The sequence below is a fragment of the Fringilla coelebs genome, assembly GCF_963513975.1.
Source record: "Fringilla coelebs genome assembly, chromosome: 1".
Taxonomy (NCBI): Eukaryota; Metazoa; Chordata; class Aves; order Passeriformes; family Fringillidae; genus Fringilla; species Fringilla coelebs.
The window spans coordinates 75195887-75218222 of NC_140028.1; the positions used below are offsets into that span (position 1 = coordinate 75195887).

Consider the following 22336-nt stretch of genomic DNA (forward strand, 5'->3'; position numbering starts at 1 on the left):
AACCTGATTTCACAAATCATAGTGGGGAGAGGTTTGATCCCATGGATTTCCATAAGCTTGAAGATTTCAGCAATTAGTTGACCGGGAGCTGGTGTCACAAAGAAATGATGGCATCGGTGTTACCTTCCACACTCAAGTCATCGCTGCTTGTTGGCTATGCTGTTTTTCATTACCCATATTTTTATGCAGAAAACAAACACTGCAAAGGATTTTTATGTCTTTCTGTGGGCTACAAGTTTTTCTGAAGCTACTTGCCTTTGGATGAAGGTTCATGTAATGCCTATAAATGTTGTGTCTGGGCAAGTTACAGGTGTCAGTAATGCTGTTTGCCTAGCTAGAAGAATGGCTAAATCAGTGTTTTCTGTGATTATGGTATGTAGCCTGGGACTCCTTCTCAACTGAAGAACCTGTTTTGTAATACCATAAGCAGCTAATGGGTAATCTGGCATGATTTGAGGAGCTCTGTTGAGCTGAAACAAAGTTTCAAAATTATTCCCATTTTTAGATTAATGTACCTCCTATTAAGCCTGTTTGTGATTTCACATATATTCATAGAAAATACTCAATAATGTCACTTAAAAATGGTCTCTCCAATTCACATGTCACGCTCTTCCTTGTGAATTACAGGCTGACAAAATCTTACATTAGTTTTCTGGCAGCAGTGAAGGAATGCAAGGAAATGAAGTGTAACATTAATGCATACTAGATTTTCTTTCAGTTTTTAATGTTCCCATAATTTCACAGACAATGCTTTGCAGCCTGAAATGATCCTCCCAGGGCAGAACAGAATAAAAGGTTTTAATTAAGGGCTCTCCACAGAAGATCACTTTAAGGTGTTTCTATTCTGTGCTCTACTTAGTGCATAGGATATTTAGGTAACTTCTATGATACATCAAGCTCTTCCAAAATTTTGTGGACGTTGTTTGCTTGTTCAGTTTTTGAAGGCTGGAAACAAGCTCTTCCTTACCTCATTAATGTTAGAAGTAAATTCCTTGAAAAACTAAATAAAAGATTTTTTTTAAAGGTCATGTTTAGCTTCTTTTCCTAAATGTTTGGAAAAGAAAACAAAATTCTTTTCCCTGCCTGTCCATCTGTTCCTACAATTTTCTTCATCCCTTTAGAATTCCTGGTTATTATATATTTATAATCTATTAAATATTTATAATATATTTGAAGCCAGTTATTTCAGGAGACAGCAATTAAGAGAAGTAGTATATAATTAAGGAAACTATATATAATAATTTCTTTAGATCTGCTATAATATTTATATTTAGTAGCATTTCAGGTGCAGGGTTAAATTGGGCTAAGCAATCAGATTACAAGTCAGACAGGTGGATATCAAGTAATTTCTAGAGTATTTAAAAAAATAGATATGTTGCAGGCAGTAATTAAAATACACTCCCTAAATTAACTTTCTCCCTCGAGATATGTATCAAAAAGTGGGAAGAGTAATACATGAAATGTGTTGCAGTAAAATTAACTTCTTTTGCCAGTAATAGTAGATTATTATTCTTTCAAGTTGGAATTGACCTAAAATGTAGGGTGAGTTTAAAATACCAGTATCCAAGGTATTATTACTGGAATTCTTGAAGTTATTACTGGAATTAATTTCATTCTCGTGAGATGTGTACAGGGCTTTAGTCATCAAGTTAAAAAAGTAAACTCTGAATTAAGGTTAAAATGTTTTTCAAATTACCAATATTAATAGTGTGGAGAGGTATAAAGTAGTGTTGGTGATTCAAAATTAAGACAGTCAGCTAGAATTTCCTTTTCTCTGTTCAGGTTTTCAGAAATTTTTCACAAAGTCATTCTTTATGCATTCCTCTTTGTGTTTATTAGCTGACTGTATGTGTGGATCTACTCAGCCATAATGGTCCTTTGTGGGGGTTTTGTTTCTTTTGCATATCAAAGGCATCCAGTATAGAGAATAAACAGGACTGGATCAAACACATCCGGGAAGTGATACAAGAAAGGACTATTCATCTGAAAGGAGCATTGAAAGAGCCCATCCACATTCCCAAAACTGCACCAACAACAAAACAGAAAGGAAGAAGGTAAGTAGTATTTCAAATAATCAGAGATCTCTAAGTATACAACAGTGCTCTTTCCTCTGTAGTGTTGAATTTTGAATGTTTTTAAGTGAATTGCACAAAAGCAAGAGTCATTTTGTCCGCCTTTATCTTATCATTAATTTACAATTTCCTGCAGTGCTGAATTTGTTGAGAATTCTGCTCTGAATAGTCCCTGGGTTGTGTAAATGAGCCATTTCAGAAGGGATATGGAACTGCAGTACAGGATAGCTGTACATTTTAGATTTTTGCAATTCTGCATGTGTTACTCAGGTCCTTCATTCTTCTTTCATGAAGCTTGAAATGTGTCACCAAGTGTCCTCCTTGCTAGCTTTGGCTAAGAGACTGTGCAAGTTTGTTGCCATATTTCTGGCTCACTGGTTATTGCCTAAATTCCATATGATGTATACCTTACAAATGAATCTCTTCTCTTACAGCCGAGAACAGAATATTAAGTACTGAGTATTTGATTCTTGCATCAGTGAATTTGATGTCTGTTTCCGCACTGGGAGTGTCTCACTTCACTAGCATGTTACAAACACAGTACCACTCTTGTAATGAGAACTGAATTCTTTGCAGAGATGGCGAGGACCTGGACAGTCAGGGAGATGGCAGCAGCCAGCCTGATACCATTTCAATTGCCTCACGAACCTCCCAGAACACGCTAGACAGTGATAAGGTAAGTTTCCCGGACATTGCTCTGTGCTGAGAGCAGGTGATTTGTCCCTTAGTGTGAATTAGCACCCAAGATTAGTCCTTAGTACCTTCAGAGAAGAGGCATGGAAATACTCAGTCTCCTAAAAACAGCTGTCGGCAATAGAGAAAATACCTTGATACCATGGGAGAGCAGGAGTGATTGTTTAAATATAATAGGTCATGAAGAGATTGTTTGTGCCAACTTCAAACCATTTTGGTCCCCTCTGTTCTGCAGTTTGCTCAAGGATTTGACCCAGTTTAAAATGAAAGTTTTATTTTCCATAAAATTTGATAGCAATGCACAGAATTTTTCTCGATGTTAATCTCAGCCTTCCTGAAAGCGTACCATCTGCTTTTCATGTTGGCTTGAGGCTGGTGATCACCACAGAGTTACTGTTGTAAAGGAAAAGTATTCTCTAGTGTTTATGGGTTGGGGAGTAGGTGTTCACTTTCTGCATGAAAGCTGATGGAATTGTCCAGGAGTAGCACAAACTGTCATTTCATACTAGTGCGGGTGTTTCCTCTGTCTCTGCCTGTAGATTCTGGCTGGTTATACCATAAAGATACACAGCCAGAGTTACCCCTGAGGGGAAGAAAGAGAAGTGTCAAAAGAAAAAAATAATTCCAAAATGTGTGTGTTACTTGGAATTGAAACAAGATTTTTTGGCAAGTGAGAAGTGTTAGGACCCTGGAGGGAGGTAGAGATGGATAATAAAAGTTTATCAAACAGAAGAATGAATTAAAATACTGAAGATGCCTAGCAAATTGCTTTAAAGTTTGGTTAGGGATTTCTAGTCAGTTACCTCCTTGTGTAAAATTGTTCTGATGAGCCATTCAAAATATGCAGATAAATTACCAGTATTCTTCAGGGTAGCTAAATGAATAGGTTCTCTGAATAATATTTACACCGTTCCCATCATCACCTAAACTCAGTGAGTTTTCTCTATTTTCACATGTTGCTCAAACTCTATGGTTTGATTTTTCCATAAAGAGAAGTAGACAGGGGGAGGAAAATATTAGGTGCTTAGGTTGGTCTTGCATTTGTCAAGAACAGCCTGTGTTTTGACTTTGTGCATTTGTAGTGAGGTTGGTCTGTAGTTTTGGTAGTGGCTTCTTATAAAGATACCTGTGAGAAGAACAGTTGGTTAGAGGAAGAAGAACTGTTTTGATGACTTTTGTTTTGCTGTGTTATTCTTAGCATTCTTACTTAACTATTTAGGGATTTAAAAACATTGAGTTTTGTATGTTAGCAAACAGTTCTTAAGAGAAGAGTTTAGGGAACTTGTGACACTCAGAAGCAAGACATGCTGTCTGTGGTTTCCCTGGTTGTTGGCTGAGACACCAGGCTGTGTTCACAGAGGTTGGAGGTGATGCAGTCCATCCCTGCCACGCAGAGCCAGCACCCTTCTGTTTGTGATGCACTGTTCACTAGGGTGCACAGCACTGTTGTCTCCTGATGCCCCTCACAGGAATATTTCATGCATACTGTGAGAATTGCAGAGAAAGGTGGCCAAGCAGAATGCCCTCAGGATTGTTTTCCAGTCTGACATGAGGAGGAGTCTTACCAACAACCTGTTCAACAGGAGTTAAAAATTAAAAGGAGGAGGAATGGAAGGAAGGAGAAATGGAGAACACTTTGCAGTATTTTCCTCACAGGTTTTAGGTGTGATTAGTGATGGTAGTGTTGTATTTAAAGGGTTTTTGAGATCTTGCATTTGTGCATAAAATTTTTGTTAGACTTTTCTTTGCCAAGAAAAACAAGCTGATGACTCCCTGGAAGTTACTTGTGCTGTGTGTTGTATGTCCAAGGAAGGAATTTACTATTATGCACTTCTGAAAAGTGTGTGAATTAGCAGTGTAGCTTTGTTTGATGTTTCTATTGTATGCTTTGGTTTGCTAAATGCATTGAGAAAATCCTTAATCTGTTTAAAAATACAAAATAAAAATTATTAAGGAACTGTAACAGGAAAATGGCCAGTGAAATCTGCAGGGTGTCTTAACACCATTGCTGAGTCTGAGGTAATCTCTGACTTTGGATGTTGAAAATTCATTAGCTGCAGTCCACTTGGGTTTTAAAATTGACTCTGCCTTCTTAGCCTAGTAGCTTGAGGTGTGTGTGAATGTGTTACAGAAATGGAGTAAAACAGTTGTACAGATTTAAAATGCTGTTGATGTGGTTAGCCAGAGGAAGCAGTGGAAATCCTTGGTCAAATTTGGAGCATGTAGCTAACTGAGATGGTATTCCAAATCAAGAAACATTAAAAATATCAAGCAATTAAAACCAGTAATAATTAAGTGGTAGAAGTGTTTAGTGCTATATTACTTATTAAGCTCTTGCTGAACAGTTTTCTGTTCACATGTATCTGTTATTGAGGTTGAGAAAAGACAAAAAATAGCAAACATTATATAAATCAACAGCCAAGTAAAACCATGCTTTTACTTCCTCCAATTATATGTTCAGACAGTTCATTCTTTTAAAATAAATGTTTTGGTTAGAAGTGCTAAACTGCTATACAGGGAGTATATCAAGAATGAAGTTCTTTATCCAAATGTCAATATTCTTTCTCACCTCCTCAGAGATATACTTTGAAAGAGCTGAAAATACTTAACCGTGATAATAAGGGGTTGAATATTGTCCAGATGAACTTCTTTCCTTGCATCCTGTTTTCTGACATAATTGTAATTGCCATAACAACAGAGAATAACTTAATTATTAGCGTTTTTCTTCTCCACCCTTGCTTTTTAGGCTAGAATTTTAACTTTTGATTGTTGGCTCCGCTGTTGCAATGCTGCTTTTCAGTAATGACTGGGATGATGCAATAGACCATATGTTTATAAAGCTGACATTGACATCCTTCCAGCCTCATGTCATCTGAAAACAGTGTTGGAAGGCAGAATTAGAATTCAGAATAATCTTGGCAACGGGAAAAATTAACTGGCAAAATTCTGTGCAATTTAATAGGAACACATTTGAGCCTATATGAATAGGTAGAAATAGTTAACTAATAAAAACAATGAAATAGTTAACTAATGAAAAGTGAATTTGAAACAGTTTTTGAGAGGATGACTGAGAAGCTACAGAGGCTCACAAGATGTTTATTATTTAGCTGTGTGATGTATCTGGGAGGGTAAGGAAAGCAACAGTATATTGGCTTGTAGAAATGGGATGATGAGGACACTAAGTCCTCATTCTTTACTCAGAAGTCATGAGGCTTACATTAGATACTGTACCAAATGAGTTACAGTTTTGAGTACAGAATTTTGTAAAATCAGTGGTCCATTGGAAGAATTCTGAGGGAAAGAAGAAAAAGATTGATTAGAAGTCTACTAAACCTAACTTATAGGCCAAGGTAAAAAATTGGGGCTAACAAATCTAAAGGGAAAAAAAAACCAGCAGGAGGAAGAACTTTAGGTTTTCAAGTGGGGAAAAAGGCTACTGCACAGAGTTACTAAACAGTCTTTTACCTATGTTTTAAGTGGATGGGAAATCAGAGGACTTATTTTTTAAAAAGATTGCAATAATACTTTTTATGGGTGTGAAAATGTGAAAACCTAGAGCAGAGTAATTGTTAAAGCTGGGGAATCTCCATAACTGGAGTTCTGTGAAAACAGTTTGGATAAATGTTAAGGATTCACACAGATGTGGTCGATCATGCTCTAGAGGAAGGGAATGAAGCGGACTAGGAAATTTAAGATCCCTTTCTGGACTTTTTTTATTACCATGGGGTGTATCTTCATATTGCAAGACATGCTAAATATTTACATCAATGGCACTGACCCATCCTGAAGCATTGGAAGATATAATGGAATCCAGCGGGAAATACAAAATTTTTGAGAGAGGGATTTCTAGTCCATCAAAGCATCTCAGTTTTCTGCATGAGTGCTCTCTCATTGTACTCTTCTCAGTAAATATTTTGCCCTTCACCTTTCACAGCATTCCTTCCATTCACATTTTGTAGATGTGTAGCCAGCATTTTAGGTGGCTAATGGATAAAAGAGATTCTTGGACCATTCGTTTGGCCTTTCATCAGCCTCATCTCATTTTTAGCATTGAACTTGATCCAGTGCATAGGAAATTGAATAGGGAGGCTGAGGAAACAGTGGAGGTCTGATAGGTTTTTTTTCATGTTTTTTATTCTGTGATCTGGTAGAAGCATGAAATAATCCAAACTAATATCTAAGAACATGAGAGGCTTTCAGAAGAAGAGCTATCGTAGATTGCTATCCTAAATAGTAGGAATCATGCTAGCTGCTGTGGGTGGTCAGTAGAGCAATATTTTATTTTTAAGAAATTGTCTTTTGTCCAGCTGGTAACGCTTTGTATTACTGTCTGTGTGAAGTTGTATTTCATTTTCATGCTTCTTTAAGCTTGTGGGTAGTTCTTTGAAAGACAGAAAAAGGACTGAAGCAGCAGGAGACAACCAAGTATTTAGTTCTGCCAGCTGAGTCTCCGGAAGAGAAAAGGCTCCAATCAGTGGAAAAAAATGTCAATAAAAAAAGTGGACATGGCTCTGAGCACACACCTCTTTTCAGAGTCAGAAACCAAGTCTGGACAGCTACCTGGTCAAAGCAAATTGCTCTTTAATTGAGGCAGAACTTTTGTGCTGTCCATTTTATTTTCTGCCAAAGTGCACTTGTTTCCATTTTAAAGGGGGATTAAAGATTATTTTGCTTGAAATAATCGAGAAATCTTGTTAGCTTCTCCTTGCTTTCCTTTCTTCTTAATGTAAAATTACCATGGAAAATTAAATTTCATTTCATCTTGAGAGGATGTTGTATGGCCTGATGTAAAGGCTCTTGAGTATCTGGTGCTTGCAGGTAGTGTTGGCAGATGGACTTAGTGTGGTGTCTCTGACTTCAGCAAACCTGTGCTAAGAATGTACTCAGTCAGTGTTCACGTGTTTGTGTCGTTTGGTTTTTTCTTTCTCTCTACCAGCGACAGTGACTAAAAAGGCCCTGGAGAGGTGAACGTAGATGGTTAACATTAATTTCAGCAACTGCAAGGCACTGTGTCCCGTGATAAGCTATTTAATTAAACCTTGTGCCTTTTTGTAATCTGCAGTTCTGTTTCTGTCTGGCTTTTTTGTCTCATCTCGTCTCTGTCTCTCCAGTTTCCATGTTTCAGACATAGCATCATTTATTTTTATCATGCATGATTAATTCAGTTTACATAAAAGGTTTCTTGAGACGGATGGATAAAGTATATAAAGCCTTTGTTCAGCCTAAATTTGGATTTTGATGGTTTGCAACTCTTTTCCCTTCAGTGCAAGTCAGTCTCCCAGTTTCTGCTGTGCCTCTCACTCTTCCCTGCAGCTAGCCTGGAGAGCCTTGCCAAAGCTGTCCAACAACAGCTGTTGAGCAACGCTCTTAATCACAGACACTCCCTGCTGTCCAACTGCATTTAATCAGTGTGAAAGATGAAACTGCTTTCAGAAAGTGTGCTATGGAGAGAAATTGAGCAATGAAACAAAGAGGAAAGAAGTTTCCTAACCACTACTGTAGTAGGCAGAAAGAAGGGAAGTTAACCCAAAGGAAGGGAAAATTGGTAAATGCTTTTTTGCTCAGCTCTTCCAAGTGCCATATGTGTGTGCTGGATACAGAAGTCATTGTTCTTGGTGTCTTAGCAGTAGAGGAAAAGTTTTGCATTAAGTTGCATGTAACAGCTTAGGTGCATGTTTGAGGATGGTGAGGATCTAACAACCCTGAGCAAGTGTCTTAAATACTACTGAAGTGTGAATGAGTATTGAATTTCAGTGGAATACTGGCCAGCTAGGATACCTGACTATGACATTACCTGAAAAACTAGGAATTTTGTGTACTTTGGCCATCTGACATGGCCACTGACAGCCTTCATTTGTTTTTTCCTTTAGCTTAATATTATATAAAATACTTAGAAAACATAAAATCTGAGATACTACTTTTTTTGTTTTATTAGGGGGAAGAGAAGAAAGAACAACTATATTACCAAAACATATGGCCATTGCACCAGTCACAAAAAATACACCTTAATCTCTCTTTGTAGGAAGTGAAGGGTCAGAAAAGCAAACAGAGCACCAAAGATATGCTCCTGGAGGTATTTAGGAGGAAATATAAGGACGAGATGCAGTTTCTGGAAAGTGTCAGCTTGTCACTGTGCTTGCACTGGATGGGATTTGGACTCCTGAGAAAAATTTAGTCTGCCCTGTACACCTTGTGAGGTCATACTTCATCAGCTTTTTTGTTAGTCCCCATCAGGCATACAGATGGTTTCAATTGTTTCTGAGTTGGTCTGACAAAGGCTCTAACATAAATCAATACCAGAAAACAACAAGGGAAAGCTCTTTACTTCTTCCCCTTTGCATAGCTTTGCATGGACTAAAAAAGGGAGTGTAAGGGAACAGGAAATATTTTAATGAGGGAGGAGGTTACATGTTTTGAAGGTGTACCCCCCCTGTAATTTGTGTATTGGGGCTGTCCAAAGAGACAGGGTAGAAGCAATTTTTAGCCTGTATCTAAACGAGCACAACCTGATTTATCTTCGTTAAAGATGTATGAGGGTTTTCTGCCCTTCTTGGCCCCAGCATTCCCTCAAGAAAACTTGTGCTCCTTTGTAAGCACACACAAGCAGTGCTGGCCAGTGAGATTAGCAGGCAGATACCATGGGAAAGCTCTGGAGTTACTGCAGCCCATCTGCTAGGAGTTATGTTCTGTCATTTGTTGCAGACTTGAGGAAGAGATGGTTGGAATTGTCCTTTGATTCTTACTGGGATTTTGCTGTTTTTGTCATTTGCTCTGAAATTCTTGCTTGATAACAAATAGCATTTTCCTAGAAAAGTTTGTCCAGTTCTGTTTCCATTCCAGGCTTGTAACAAAAACCAATAAATAAGAAACAATGCAGTCCCTTATCTCCTATTTCTGAAGCTCATGGGATGTAGCTGGCAGCCATGAAACAGTCAAAAGCAACATGGCAGGATCTGTTCAGTGTGTTGATGTGGCACTTGCTTCTAGACGTGATGCAGCTGGAACTCTGACAGGGTATTGGTCCTCCTTTGTCAGTGTAGAGCATTGCAAGATTGCCTCGCTGAGCTGAAGGAGTTTACTGGCTTGGTTCAAAATTACTGAATTCACAGAAGGCGAATACCAGCTGAGATCTGGTATCAATGTTGCACTGAAGCAGCCAGAGCTATAGAAATGCTCACACATGAAATACTGAAGTAGCCTGGAATGCTGTTGCCGTAAGGAAGAAGGAATTCTAGGACTGCTTGCTTAAGTTGGATGGGTGCTTTGGCACTGAGCAATGTTAGGAACTTTGCAAAGTTCTGATAATTTTCATTTCACATCAAAGGAGATGAAACAATCAAAGAGAGGAAACTAAAGCTTAGGCAAAGTTATTCTAATGAAGTATTTTGAAGAGGGGGAGGAAAACCCTAAGCTTGCATGATTTCAATTCAAGTTTGTGCAGTTTTATTTAGGGAAACCAACAAAAATGTGAAAGTTGTAAGCCTGTGTGAATTTTCTGTTAAACATTTAAGTATTTGGGAATGTTTTGTGAAGAACTTTACGCTGACTTTTACAATTGTGTATGATGCGTCCTGGACGATTTTGTGACCTGTGTGTGTAAACTGTGAGTAGGGTGGGAATAAGGCAGTCAGCTCATTTGAAAAAACTACCTCTTTCTCTCTTGAGTTGGAAAGATAGCAAAGTTCATGGGTTACTGCATTTAGCAATATCTGACCTTTTTTTTTGCTCATTATCACACATAAAATATATTCAGAAGCGACTGCTACTTCAGCTTTTGGGATACGGAGCAGTCTAGCAAGAAAAGCTGCTTAAATCCTCCGCCCAGCGCTGTCACAACCAATGTGCTTTGAACAATAGGCAGAGACAAGCAGAGTTAGAAATCTGTCCTAAAACGCCAGAACTGCCTGATTTTGAAACGCTCTCTTCTTGATGTGGAAAGTCCCAGAAGCCTGCTATCTCATCCAGAATACCAATCCTGCCAGGAGTCCTAGATAGGTACCGGTGCGTGACGGATGGTTTGATAACGAGCGTTCATGCGGCTTCTCCTTGTTCTCTCCCCTGGCAGTTGTCTGGTGGGTGCGAGCTGACAGTGGTGATCCACGACTTCACTGCCTGCAACAGCAACGAGCTGACCATCCGCCGAGGGCAGACAGTGGAGGTCCTGGAGAGGCCCCATGACAAGCCCGACTGGTGCCTGGTGCGAACCACGGATCGCTCCCCAGCCGCGGAAGGCCTGGTGCCCTGCGGCTCCCTCTGCATCGCCCACTCTCGCAGCAGCATGGAGATGGAGGGCATTTTTAACCACAAAGGTAAGGAATGATGGGCACAAAGCCTAGACATCGGCAGCCTGGGGTTTGGGCCGTGGAGAGTGCTGTGCATATGGCAGCTTCGGTGTTCTGCGCTGACTTGTTTTCAGCAACCACTCTGTCATTTCCAAGAATAAGCGGTTGGCAGTTCTCAGCATTAAGGGAAAATGTGGCTGAAGATAGGGAAGAGGTTTAAGCGACTTATATCTTGGTGAAGCATTATGTATCACATTAGATCAAGCTGCAGTGATAGGAAAATCTGTACCTGAGTCCTGAAAGTGCTGAAAGTGGGGAGGGAAGAAAATCTCTGGCATGGATTATCAATGTTTCCTGAGAAACCCTGCAGTAAGAAGTCATGCAGGTTCAGCAACAGAATAGGTAAAGACACTCCTCCATATGCCCTGGCACATGAATTGTTTGTTTGGACTTCTGTGTTTTACTTAACTGAGGTTTTCAGAGTAGCACTGGCACACTTTTTCCCAGAACATCTCTGAAATCTTACTTTGTTTTTTTTCAGATGCATGAAAGAATTTTTTAACTTGCACCCTGAAGGGTGCAAGAAAAAGAAAAATCTGATGATTTTTGAAAGGTTTTAGGGTTTTAGTGTGCTCTAATCTTTTGCCTCTGTAAACTATCCAGGCTCAAAAAGTAGATTATTATTAGAGAAAATGCTTGCTTGCCTCATTTGTAGTTACTTGAGTTGGCAGGCTGTGAACAGAAAAAAATGTGAACTTAAAAAAAAGGGGAGGGGAAAAAAACCAGAAAAATAGTTCATTAGAAGGCATTTCATCACATCCTATGGGAAAACATGCATTTCAAAGAGTTTCTTATTGCAGGTAATAAGGTTAGCAGACAAGTGATGTTGGGGAAAATTTGTCTTCCCAAACACAAAATTCTTGTTTTTGGAAAGTTTTTCATAAATGTAACCACGACTTTTTGAATTATTCAGTCCATTCCAGCTATTACAATTTTTGTCCCATTTTTTTAAGACACTGCATAAATATGTTTGACTAAAACAGGGGTGAGTCTGTGTTTCTTACATTAGGGGCAGGCACAGCAGGAACTTCCTGAATGCAGGGTGATTAGGGGCTGGAGGGGGAGTTTGAAGGATTGAGCTGTGTAGTTGTAGTAGTCTTTTGTCATTTTGTGTCCTACAGTAAGTTGGATAGGGAAAGCTTGCAGATGTTCTGATGATAAAATTGGAAAATATAGTTGAGTAACACTAAAACTTTTTTCTTCTTGGACTAGGGGGTGAAATCTGGATTTTTTTTTTAACAACACTCACAAGAACCGATAAATACAATTTCCTTTGGAGCTGAGGGACTTCACCTTTAAATGAAGAGAATTTTATTAGGAGAGGCAGATTGTACTGGACTATATGTATATATATGTGTGTACATAATATGAAATACCTTGAGCCTGTCAGAATCCCAAGTGACAGAGCTGGTTTGAGAAGTTACAAAAGTAACTTCTTTAATCACATCAGTGGACATGACCTGTATTCCTTTTTTTTCTTTAGAATTTGTTTAGGGAAAATGGGGCAGAGCATTTCAAGGATACTTTACTTTGTTTAACATGGTGCTTTGAAGTAAAGAGCATTAATTAATTATATTAATCACGGACACTGAAGAAGAATAGAAAGCCATTGCTAGAATGAGCATAATTTGCAGGGTTGAATGCAGCCTCAGAAGTGCCTTCTGTCCCTGCCACAGGCTTCCTGTGGGATGTTAGAGTATGCCATCCTAATCCCAACTGATAAGAAGCAGCTGCTAATTGTTTATTCCCACATTGCTGGGTGTCAGGCTTTAGGAGATGGATGTTTCATTTGGAAAGTTTCCCCTGGTGTGACTGAAGGGAGTGTGAACTGCCTTGAACATGCAAGCTGTTACATAATGTTAAGAAGTCTGGAGAGGGGAAAAAAAAGGTAGACAAGGCACTTGAAACCACTGGATTTGTTTCACTTTGGTCCCTACCTCATCTTTCTATTGCTTGAAAGAGGTTGATAGTTTTCATTTCACTGAAGGACTATAAAAATTAAGCAAAACCAGGGGAGTGCTTTGATTTTATTTTCCCCCCATAGTGAAAAGTACCTCAGACAATCCCACAAACCAATTATTCATTCTCAAGTGCTGCATTTGATTAAATAAAGCATCAGGGAATATGCTAATCAGAAGAATGGAAAAACAATTAGATGATCTTCTCAGAACTGTTAATTGTGGGTTGATTGAGGTATGAATTCCTAAAAAACATTACTAATCCTCTAACAAAGAACAAGTGAGTGACTTACATAATTTTAAGTTAGTCCATGTTCTTGGCTGGATAATTTTTCATGTACTCCTTAGATTTCTGGTACTTAATAAAGTACCTTCATTCTTTACAATAGAGATTTTCTTTTCCTTTTATGACAATAATTCAGTAAAACTTTCAGAGGTTTTGAGAGATTCAACAAATTAGGATTTTTTGGTCTGAAAATACATGTTCTGTATGAGGCTCACAGTGTGAGCATCAAGCCTGAGCAATTCTGTACAGTTCATGGACTAAGACATGAGTCTGGAATTTTTGCATGTCTGACATGACAAGTTCTTGGGAGAGGCTGAGGGAGAGAGAGGGTTTATGTATTGCAGGGGAAAGAAGGAGGTGATCACCATTAGAAGTGGTGGGGTTGGCTGGTTGGGTGTAGAGTGCTTAGCTTATACAGATGGCTTGCTGAAGAGTTTTGTACTCCTTTCAGTATCTATGGACCCTACAGTTTTGATCTTCTCAACAGTGTTTATCAGTAGCACCACTTGGCAACAAAACAGAAAAATAAAAAGGGAAAAAGGAAAGCTGCAGCATATCAGTTGAAATGAGCTTCAAAGTTTTGAAATGGGAAACTTCTTGTAATTGACAGCTGGTTCTTATGGTGTGTCAAACCGCATTTCATCACTGAGTACAGAAATGTTGGGTGATATTGAATGCCTTAAATTATCTCAAATTATTATCCAAAGTAGGAAAACATGCATGATTAATAAAGAAGCAAATATGTTCAGTGAAGGCTATTTCTAACAGTTGATCTTGGTCATTCCTTGTCTGTCCACACATTATCTATCAACCATGAAAGGTAATGTTGTTTTATTCTCATGTTAAAAGACAGCTTCAAAAATTACCCTCATCAATTGCCTACAAGTGTAGGTATTGCTTCTCCTCTAAGAATGTGTATTATTAAAACCATCTAGTCATTTAATGAATGGATTTAAAAAATACATTTATAATATTTTCCATCTCTAAAATTTTATGGTAGTTAAGGTGATAAACACTTTGTTAAGAATATGAGGAAAGCATTGCCCAGAAAAGATGTTCACTACATGAATAGTAACTTAGGGGGAGAGTTGATTGCAAGTTCCTGACCTCTTGCTTGCTCTGCTGGACATCAAATCTATTTTTGCAAGTTATTCAGTCATTCAGTCAATTTGATGTGCAGTTCACAGATGAATACATTTTTAAAAAAAAATCTTAATCCCTTTTATAATAGGAGGAAAAGAGAAACAAGGGAGTAGTGAAGAGGCTGAATAACAGTTGGTGCACTCTACAAAAATAAATCACTAGCTCTGGAAGAACATGTTTTTCACAAGTAATGCATAAGGAAACATTTTTTTTGTAATGATTTCCCACATGTTTTTGGGTGTGGGGGAGAAGGATTGTTCCTGTTTTATTTGGTCCTTCTCTGTTTTTTTAACATGGGTTTCTTTTCCTTCTAGGGTACATTCTATTTCATAAGTGCAGTCCTCTTTCTTTTATTTGCAGGGCATTTACATTGCCACAGAGCTTTGGGTAAAGGGCAGGAGCCAGGATTCAGTGTAATGAAAATGAACATGCAAGCTCTTTAAAATTGTTTGTGAATGTCTTGCCCATTTAGATCACAATTTAACTGTCTTTTCTGAATCTGTGACTACTTCTGAAGAATTTGTGGTAGTCCATCATATCCAGTCTGTAGGCGCTACTGTTTGGAGAGATAGAAAGGCTGCTACAAGCCATTCCTTAGGAGGCTTACATTAATGTCTCCTTTAAGTTACAAGATTTTGGGGACCATCTCTAATTGCTAATTCACATTACTGTCTGTTTGTTTCAAAACTTGGCCACAGAAGTCTTTTGTTTACCTGGAGATACAGTGTTTGCCTGTTTTACACCAACACATAATCCAGGAATCTCTATAGGTTTGTTCAAATCTAAGAGGTAGGGGATGTCTTAGTAACACAGTGCCAAACCACACAGCGCTCACATACTGAATACTGGCCTTTGATTTTGCTCTGAGGATCTGTCCTGACTGCAGCCATAAACACAGAAATGTCGTCTCTCTCAAAGAATCTTAACATAATATGGCAGATCAAATGCCTTTGCAAGACAAAGGTTGACAAATTTGTTCAAATAGCTGTGGAGTAAGCCGTTTTCTGTATCTGCAAGATGGGAAGGACTGATGTAGGGCAGGTGTCAGAGCTCTTCTTGAATTACTCTAGGGACCCTCTGTTCAAGAATTAAGGAAGACAGAAATTGTGTGGGTGACCTAGAGATATTTCCCAAGAAGAGAGAGAGATTTTATAACTGAGGCCACAGAATGGGATAAAACAGTTTTGAATTTGTTACATTAAGTAAGCCAGCTGTCACACAACTGTATCCTATTCAGAATACCAGTTCTCAATGAAAGGAGAAGGGACAGAGTAAAAGTAAAAGTCTCATGTGTGATTGAGATCTTTGAAAACTATACTTGAGAAAGGGAGTATTTCATGAGTCTAAATACTATTTTGAGTCTAAATACTGTTCAATACAGGAAGAGGAAGCTCTCTGTATCAGGAGGAGAATTTGATCCAGCAAAATGGGCATCCAGTTTGAATAATTGAAGGAGGACTCCTGGTTTGTAGTGGAAGAAAGAAGGATGACTTGGGCAGCAGCAATTGTTTGCTTAGGAGCAGAGGGAGGCTGTGGAAGGGGAGGATTTGCTGTTTTGAGACTGCAGGCAAGTGAAGCATAGGCCATGTGTAAGGAAAAAGGATCCCCACCCGTGGCTCAGAGCCAAAGCGCTGCCTGTGAGACTGCCTGACAGCGTTTGCAGCTGCAGGAAATGAGTTACAGCCCAGGCCAGAGGGGAAAGTAACTCCTAACAATGAGCTGGGGGGGTACGTGCTTTGCTCTGCTGCCTGGGGGCCAGGTGGCAGAAGGTGGGGACTGTAGTTTGCAGGGCACCAAACCAAGAGGGATCTGCTGCTGCTGCTGCACAGACGGGTGTGATTGCATGCACAGAGTGATATAGAGGAATACGTTGGAGTTGTACGAGACACCAAACCTTAATCTAAAAATTCTGTTGCTTGATGAATCAATTACTTCATCATAAAACTTCCAAGGCTGCCCATCCAGATAGCCAGCTGATAAAAAGCCTTTCAAGGAGCCCATGAGAGGCAAAGCTGAGCAGTCAGTCGAATTTGACAGTCCACATGTTTTGATTAAGAAAAAAATTGTAAAGGCTGTGCTGCAGTGTCAGTTCAGCTTATTTATCAGCCAGACTTGAGCTTGAGCAGAGATGCATGCATTTTAATAGCTGAAGTTCAACGTCTCAATTACCATTTGTTTTGAAAGTGTAATAAATCATAAATTTTCATTTAGTCACAGATATTTTTCCCAAAAGCGCTGCTAGTCTAATAGTGGCAAGGATGGTTTGAATTTAGGTTGTACGTGTGTGATTTTTCAAACACGTTCTCATGCCTTACTCCAGGTAAATAAAGTAGCTGAAGTATAAAGTAAAACAAGAATTCTCTGTCCAGACTTTCCCACCTTGTGGTTTTAATTGAGTTGCAGTTAAAATCATCATCTGAGCATAAGTAAACTTAAGTAAAATGTCATCAACTGAGTGTGGTCCATTAGATAATAATCTTTGCATTGACTTTTATAGCCAAACTGTGTCAGATAGTCAGAGTTAATAGGCAAATTCCAATTGATCTTTTAGTAAAGTCTCTATGAATTGCTTCCTTAGCATTGTGCAATCTTAAACTAGACAAGGAGGCTCGGTGAATCTCACCGAATTTGAATTTCTGGGTGAGTTCTCTATCAAGTTCTCATGTACTCTGAAACATCATGGGATTGATTTCTGCATAAACCTGCCTCTAACTCCTGCATTATTCTTTTATCATAATGCAGCCCAGGAAGACTTGTGAGATATGTCAGTATTTCCCATGCTGACTCTATTTGTGGGCATAAGTACATGGTTAATTTGTCTCTGGAGTTTTTGTACATACCTAATGAAGGGATTTTGCCCTGTTTGGGAACTCGGTATTAAAGTTGAGAAAAAGAAATTTTTATATAAATACCAACATAATACCGAAATAATACCGACTTGAATCTACTTTTGGTCCCAGAAAGCTGCCAAATATATTTCTCTTACATATTGTAGTTGGAAAGGAAGTCGGTGCATAAAAAGTATCTGCTTAGAACAGATGTATTTGCACAGCTGATCTTTGGGAGGTAGAGGGTGGATATAAACCAGCAATTCTGATGGCTTTAGGTTTCCCAGGAGAGTTGTTACTTTGCTTGCAATTAGCCTTCCTTTGACAGCAGTTTCTTTTTCTAACCAAGGTTAGAATAGAGTACAAACTCAAATCATATCCTGCAAATGTTGTTTCTATCTTGCAATTGAAGAAAACCATCCTGAAGTGTTGTTTGCTTTCTTAACTTGTCCCTCTTCAGTTCTAACAAACTTTAAATTGCTGAAGTGTTGAGAATTACTTTGTTAGGGTGCCTTTGTTACCCATATTTTGCTTGCTGCTTTTTTTTTTTAAGGAGCAGGCTAGAGCTTGTGCACCTTTTGGGACATCCTCACATTACATTACATCACATCATCTGTCATCATCAGTGCCTGCAGGTGGAACCAGCAGGATTTAGGGTTCCACTGATTTCCTCCAATTCTGTTTTTTTGAGGAGGCTGCTGAACGTTTTCCATTGACTTCATTTCACTTTTCCTGCAAATAGTAAAATAGCATGCGAAACTAGAAATGTTGCATCACTTTTAATATAACTATCAGAAACTTTTTTACAGATGCCCTTGACATCTCTTAAATTGATGGCGTTATTATGCAATCTTCTATTTTGAGTGCATATTCACTGACATAGGTATAATTACAATTCATGACATGCTTGTGTTTTCTCCTTGTTTTGAGTTGAGTACAAATAGTAATGTGTTTTCCTCTATCTGAAACAGCTAATGAAGCTAAATTCATTATTGTCCAACAAGGAAGCAAAAAGCAATGGAATTTCTTAGAGCAAACTGTGTAAAAGAGGCTGTTGTGATAAGTTAATAAAAACATTTAATGATTCCAGGAAAATATAATGCTTTTCAGAAATTTGCAGTCTGCATTTTCTAGGATGCATATGTAATGGTTAACCCCTATAGCAACAGAAAGCATTTGTATAACTGACACGCAGGCATAAATAGTAAAGATCATCTTAGGTAAACTTGATATCAAATTATCCTTGATAACCAAAATCTTGTAATTTTTCCCTGTGGTTGTAAGCCAACTGTGGCCAACCTCTACTGTCTGGTAACCATTTACAGTGCAGCAGAAATAGTCTCTGTTACAAGAGGAGCTTAAAAGTGTGTCAGGGTTTCGAGAGCAGACTGGACAGCACCCCAGGTATGCTGGTCTGATCTCATAACTGACCCATCCTTTGGAGCAGAAGATTGGACTGCATGGGTTTTTGAGGCCATTTGGAACTTGAGTTACCCTGTGATTTGAATTGCTAGCAGAGATTTGGTATCTTTGAAGTAATTCCTGGAGTCTTGGACTTCTCTTAGTACCTTTGGGGCTATCAGAAATGCTGAAGATTTTTGCCCCCAAATACATTTATTCCACGTAAGAAATGGCAAGGAATCAAAGAAAACATTTCTCCATATGAAAAGCTCCAGTTGTGCTTGTTGCACCATGCTGGGTGTGGTCATAACCTAGTTAGGTGTTTGTTCATTCTTTAAAATAAGCTTCAAAGTATCAGTGATAGGGAGATGCTTTAAACATGGAGTCCAGGGAAATCTAGCTGCATGTAAGAACCTACAGGTTCTTACAGATAGGCTGGAGGTAGGAAAGCTGCTAGGGTTTAAGATCATCAAGGCTGCCTGCTAACCCAGCACTGCCAAGTGCGCCACTAACCACATCCCTTGAGGGAAGAATCACCTCCCGATTGGTGAGTTGAACTCTGGTCTCCAGCATGACAGGTGGGCACTGATTGACTAGATTGAGATATTATTTAGGTGGTATTAAACAGGAAGAACTTGACTGGTGAAAACCACCAAATTGCTAACATATACCTTAAATTTTTTTATATCAGTAACCAGTCAATTTTAGAGAGTTAGCCTGACTTAGTTCTTGGCCGGTTCTAATGCATTTTTTGCTGAGTTCTATCATTGTCTCAGGGGAACAAAAACATATATTTAAAATGCTGGTTGATATGGTAGAACAGGGTTAGGTGTGTTTATCCTTTCATCTTAAAGATGTGGCAGGACTACATATAGTCATGCCAGAATCAGTTTGGAAAGCACTTGCTCAGAGCTCTGTTTACAGTCTCAGAATAACATCTAAAGAGCTGGTGTTTACAGCAGGTGGTACCCTGGAGCTATGTGATGTGTTCTGTTTGTGTCCTGGTTGTTTGCTTGAGTAAAAGCCCAGGCAATGGGATCCAGTGCCCATTCACATCACTTTCAGAAGACTATGTGAAGTTACAGTCTTCATAACTGGAGTAAATTTAAAGTAGGAGCATTTGACCGTCTTCTGCTGTTTGTGGAATAACAAAGCTTTACTGTTATTGTTAACATTGTTAGCAATCTAAAACTTCTACCACAATGGCATGCTTTATTCAAGAGGACTAACTGGAAAAAGAGAATGTGGAAAAATTTTGTGTCTATTAAAACAATTTTCTGGCAGCTGAATTTTAGTTGCTGTCCTAAAGGAGCATTGTTGTCTTAACTGAGTGTAGTAACTTACTGAAATATCAAAAGTATAGATTTAGAGTGGCTGTTTCATAACTGCATGTTCACAATTCTGCTATGGGGTGATGTAATTTGTAGGAAGTTTGCACTTTTCAATTTTGTCAATGGTGATCGCATTAGTTTCTTTAGTTCAGAGCTAATTTTCTTTTGCATGAGTGTAAAACACATTCTGCATAACCCAAACAGAAATGTCTTACCTTCTTCAGGACTGAGTTATGCTGCATTTATAATTCAGAGTAGATATAAAAAACCTGTTAATTACAATGCAGAAACTCTCACATTTGTGGAGTTGTTTGACACTATACAATTTCAAGTGCTTCTGTGTTTTATCATCTGATCGACAAAGCATAATAAGTATAATAAGCCCCATTCCTATGGATTTTTTTGCTCCTCCTTTCTGTTGTGCCTGTGGTAAAGCTAGCCTCTGAATGTACTTAAACATACTTAATAACAAATCTGTGGTTATGATTTACAAAAACAGGGCTTCTGAAATCCAGGCTTAGAGCGAGAGAGAAAATGTCCATTTCTGGTTTTGCTCTCCTGTTAGCTGCAGTGCTGAGGAATTGAGGGAGGTTGCTTAATTTTGCTCAAGTATCTTTTATTCTTTTAATATAATAAAGGAAGCTGTGAAAGTATGTACGGGTTTTTTGTGTTAGATGCTTCTCTTTGAAATCCACTCAGGTGCTTTCAGAGCCTGTGTGCTTTTCCTGCTTTCTGAAGCAGCAGGGTGTTGGATTGTGGCTGTGCTCTATCTGCCACACCTGGAGGTGTCATGACCATGGAGGGCCATGTGATATAACCTGGTCTCTTACAGGGACCTGTGGTAAGCAGTACTGAGCAGAGGCAAAAGGAAGAGAGATAGCAGTGAAGTAAACCTTTTTAACTAACCAAATATACCATTTGAACTTAGGAGAAGTAGAATAAGAAAAGTGTTTTGGTCAATAATACCAAGCAGCAGAAAGAAGTAATTGGTCCAGGTGCATTTGTATGGAACTTAAGCATCAGAACTTCTTACAGGAGTACGTGTCCCATTTTAAAAGCTTTGCTTTTGTTGCTTTGCGTTTTTAATGACCTGGTTTGATCTGGTAGAACTGTTCGTTCTCCTTTCAAGTGACTTAAAAGAAATTAATTTTAAGTCAAGAGCAATTCAGTATTCTGAGCATTCTGATGAATATATTCTTTTGTCTTTGACTGTATGCATTTTTAGTTAAGATAATTACCTAAGAAATTTATGCTAAAAATAATCCAAACCCACTGCATGTGTAGCCAAAACTGGTTTGGAAAATTAAACCTTGTTTTAACCAGATTTCTTTTTCACACCAAGCAGCTCTTTCCCCTTGTGGAAATAAAGAAAAAAATGAATGATGAAGGGTGACTTGTATAGTAAAATTAATATAAAAAACTAAGTGTTTCTTCAATATGTCTCATTAGGACAGGAAATATTTCTTACTTGGAACACTTTTTGTATTTTCTCCAAACTACAGACGACGCATGGCCTATTCCTTCTCCCCCTCCCACCCCTTGCTAAGTACTGAATGTATGTGAAACAAAATTCCTTACACTCATCCAAAAGATTTTGTTTGAATTATCTAAAGCTGGCTTGTTGTGGTTTTGCTGACAGTGGCTGGGATTTTTCAAGCTGGTTTGGCATGCTGCAGTGGTGACTGTGTTAAGGAGTCAGAATTTTCCCAAAGCTTTTCCAGATAAACAGAAGACCAGGGACACTGAACATCTAACCATTTCTTTGAAAGTCTTCTTCATTCTTGCAAGTGGTATACAGGCTCCAATCCCTTGGATACACAGCACAGAGCAGAGTTAAAAATTCAAGTAAATAATAGCCAAATGATTAAGATGGATAGAGAATTTACTGTGTCATGTGCTTTTTGATATTCTTTCTTACTGTAGGCATGAGCAACAGCTAGGACATGTTCTGCAAAGCTGGAGACAGGAAGGACTTGTTTAGATCCTAGCCTGGATGACTGAATAGTTGGATACATGATTCATTTCCCAATATTTTTAATTAAAGCCTGAGTACTTCAGTGTCCTGCTGTCAGTTGCTCTTGACAAATGCTTTACCCAAGATGTAGAATGGAAGGCTGTAAATCACCCAGATGAAAGTATCTCTTCACCCTCAATCAGAAAATACTTTTCTCAGGTTTGCCAGCTGGTGGGATAGCCAGTGTGTTTGTTGGAGGTGGCTATTGCTTGCAGGTTTTTTGGTTGATTTTTTTTGTTGTTTGTTTGGGGGTTTTTTTTGTTGTTGA

The 22336-nt window shown here is 38.6% G+C and overlaps 1 protein-coding gene across 2 annotated transcripts in view; it reads left to right on the forward strand.

Moving 5' to 3' along the window:
• TRIO (trio Rho guanine nucleotide exchange factor) overlaps positions 1–22336 on the forward strand; it is a 244694-nt gene that overhangs the window by 165378 nt on the left and 56980 nt on the right. For both annotated transcript variants that reach the window (XM_084227033.1, XM_084227034.1), the window contains exons 32-34: positions 1912–2054; positions 2649–2748; positions 10831–11074. In XM_084227033.1, the coding sequence (XP_084083159.1) occupies positions 1912–2054; positions 2649–2748; positions 10831–11074 (487 nt within the window). The remainder of the gene's footprint in view (positions 1–1911; positions 2055–2648; positions 2749–10830; positions 11075–22336) is intronic.